Raw genomic sequence first — 2176 nt, forward strand, 5'->3', positions numbered from 1 at the left:
TTACTTTTTTAATGTTATCATTAAGAATAAATTTATATATAAAGCTAACATTTATATAGAATGTTAAAATTTACTGATGTGAATGTTCCCTCATGTGAGTCACTCAGGAATCTTATGAAGCACATTGAATAAATGAATGAAGCATTTACTAAGTGATTACTATAAGATAAACACTGTGTTAAGTGCTGGAGATAAGAACAGAAAAGTAAGTTTTTGCATTCCAGAGTTCACATTCTAATGGGAAGCCAACACATAACAGAAGAGGATGAATTATCATATTTAATAGAGCAGAGAGATTAAATGATTTCTTCTTTCCTACCTGATTATAAATAAAATCACTTTTTAAAGCGCTTAAATGTTTACAAAATTATAAATATATGTTTATACATATTCCATATGCATATATCTAATTTGGACCTCACAGCTAACCAGTGAATCAGAAACTACAGGCATCTTATCCCTACTTTACAGGTGAGGTTTAGAAAAGTTAAATGATTTAATTATGATGTGACAGAAGGAAGACTTCATGAAAAGACTAGAATGTAAACTACATGTTGAAATAGGAAATAGATATTATTGTTCATATTATGCAGGAATGATGTAAGCAAAGGTACAAAAGTGGAACAATACAATATTTATCTAACAATAATGACTCATTTACTTTGAGTGGAGTATCTTTCCCAATAGAACGTGAGATCCTTGATGTCAGAAACTGTTTTTATCTTTCTTTGTATGCCAGGTGTTCAGCAAAGTGTTTGACACATTAAAAGAACCTAATAATGCTCGTCTCCATGTATTTCAGTTCTTAGGTAATTAAAAATGTAGAATCAAGAGAAGTTCTGTTGCTAACACCTCTGACTTGATGTACACAAAGCCACAGAATCAGAGAATTTTAGAATAAAGAGTATCTTTAGAGATTTCTTATGTTGGGAAAAAAATGAGAAATGGGAAATAAAGCAGCCTATCATGCTCCCTTCTGTCTTCTTCACAGGTCTAGTAGTCTTGAACATATCAGAAGGAAACAGAGTGACTGAATTCATCCTCCTAAGCTTCCCCTGCCCCAGAGAGATGCAGATCCTCCTCTTTGCAGTCTTCTCTCTGACCTATGTCCTGACCCTCATGGGGAATGGGTCCATCATCTGGGCAGTGAGGTTGGATCAGCGGCTCCATAACCCCATGTACATCCTGCTGGCCAACTTCTCCTTCTTGGAAATCTGCTACATTAACACCACAGTTCCTAACATGTTGGCCAACTTCCTCTCTGAGTCCAAAACCATCTCCTTCACTGCCTGCTTTCTCCAGTTCTACTTCTTCTTTTCCACAGGTGTCACTGAGACATTCTTCCTAGCTCTCATGGCTTTTGATAGGTACCTGGTTGTCAGCCTCTTCACTACCCCACAATCATGACTGGACACTTCTGTATCAAGCTAGTGCTCTTCTGCTGGGTGACAGGTTTTCTCTGCTTTCCCGTCCCCATCTATTTTATGTCTCAATTGCCCTTCTGTGGCCCAAATGTCATTGATCACTTTATCTGTGATCCAGGCCCCCTCATGGCTTTGACATGCATCCATGCACCAGGAATTGAGTTTACTCTTTCTACTATAACCTCTCTTGCCATCTTCCTTAATTTCCTTTTCATTCTCGGATCCTATATCCTGGTGTTCAGAGCTGTATTACGAGTCCCTTCAGAATCTGGCAGGAAGAAGGCTTTCTCCACTTGTGGGTCCCACATGACCATGGTCTCTCTGTTCTTCGGAACTGTCTTGGTCATGTATATCACCCCAACATCAGGACATATAACTACAACCCAAAAGATTATCACCTTGTGCTATGCAGTGTTTACTCCACTTGTGAATCCCTTAATTTACAGCCTTAGGAACAAAGAGATGAAGAATGCCCTAATAAAAGTACAGATGAGCATGAAAATTTTTCCAAATAAATGAGATATTTGGAGTCTTCAATTGCCTTCTTCTCTTGCCCCTAATCACTCCCTAATGCAGCCTACATCTTGACCCATACCCCCAGGACATCATCTATTCCTTGAAATTATTCTCTGCCTCATCAGGGAAAAGTGAAAGCAGATTTTGGCTCACAATCAGGTTCACATACTTGTATTCTGACTGCCAGCTCCTTGACTTGACATACATGCCTGATATGAAGAAAGCAAGATGAAGAG

General features: G+C 38.4%; 1 protein-coding gene across 1 annotated transcript; it reads left to right on the top strand.

Annotated features, from left to right (window-relative positions):
* Positions 1-966: 966 nt before the first annotated feature.
* Positions 967-1943, top strand: LOC114028844 (olfactory receptor 11H6-like). The gene is given in 2 exon segments (XM_027843179.1): positions 967-1372; positions 1375-1943. Coding segments are annotated over 2 exon segments (975 nt in total).
* The last annotated feature ends 233 nt before the right edge of the window (positions 1944-2176 follow it).

The sequence above is a fragment of the Vombatus ursinus genome, unplaced genomic scaffold (assembly GCF_900497805.2).
Source record: "Vombatus ursinus unplaced genomic scaffold, bare-nosed wombat genome assembly UNPS02014894.1, whole genome shotgun sequence".
Lineage (NCBI taxonomy): Eukaryota > Metazoa > Chordata > Mammalia > Diprotodontia > Vombatidae > Vombatus > Vombatus ursinus.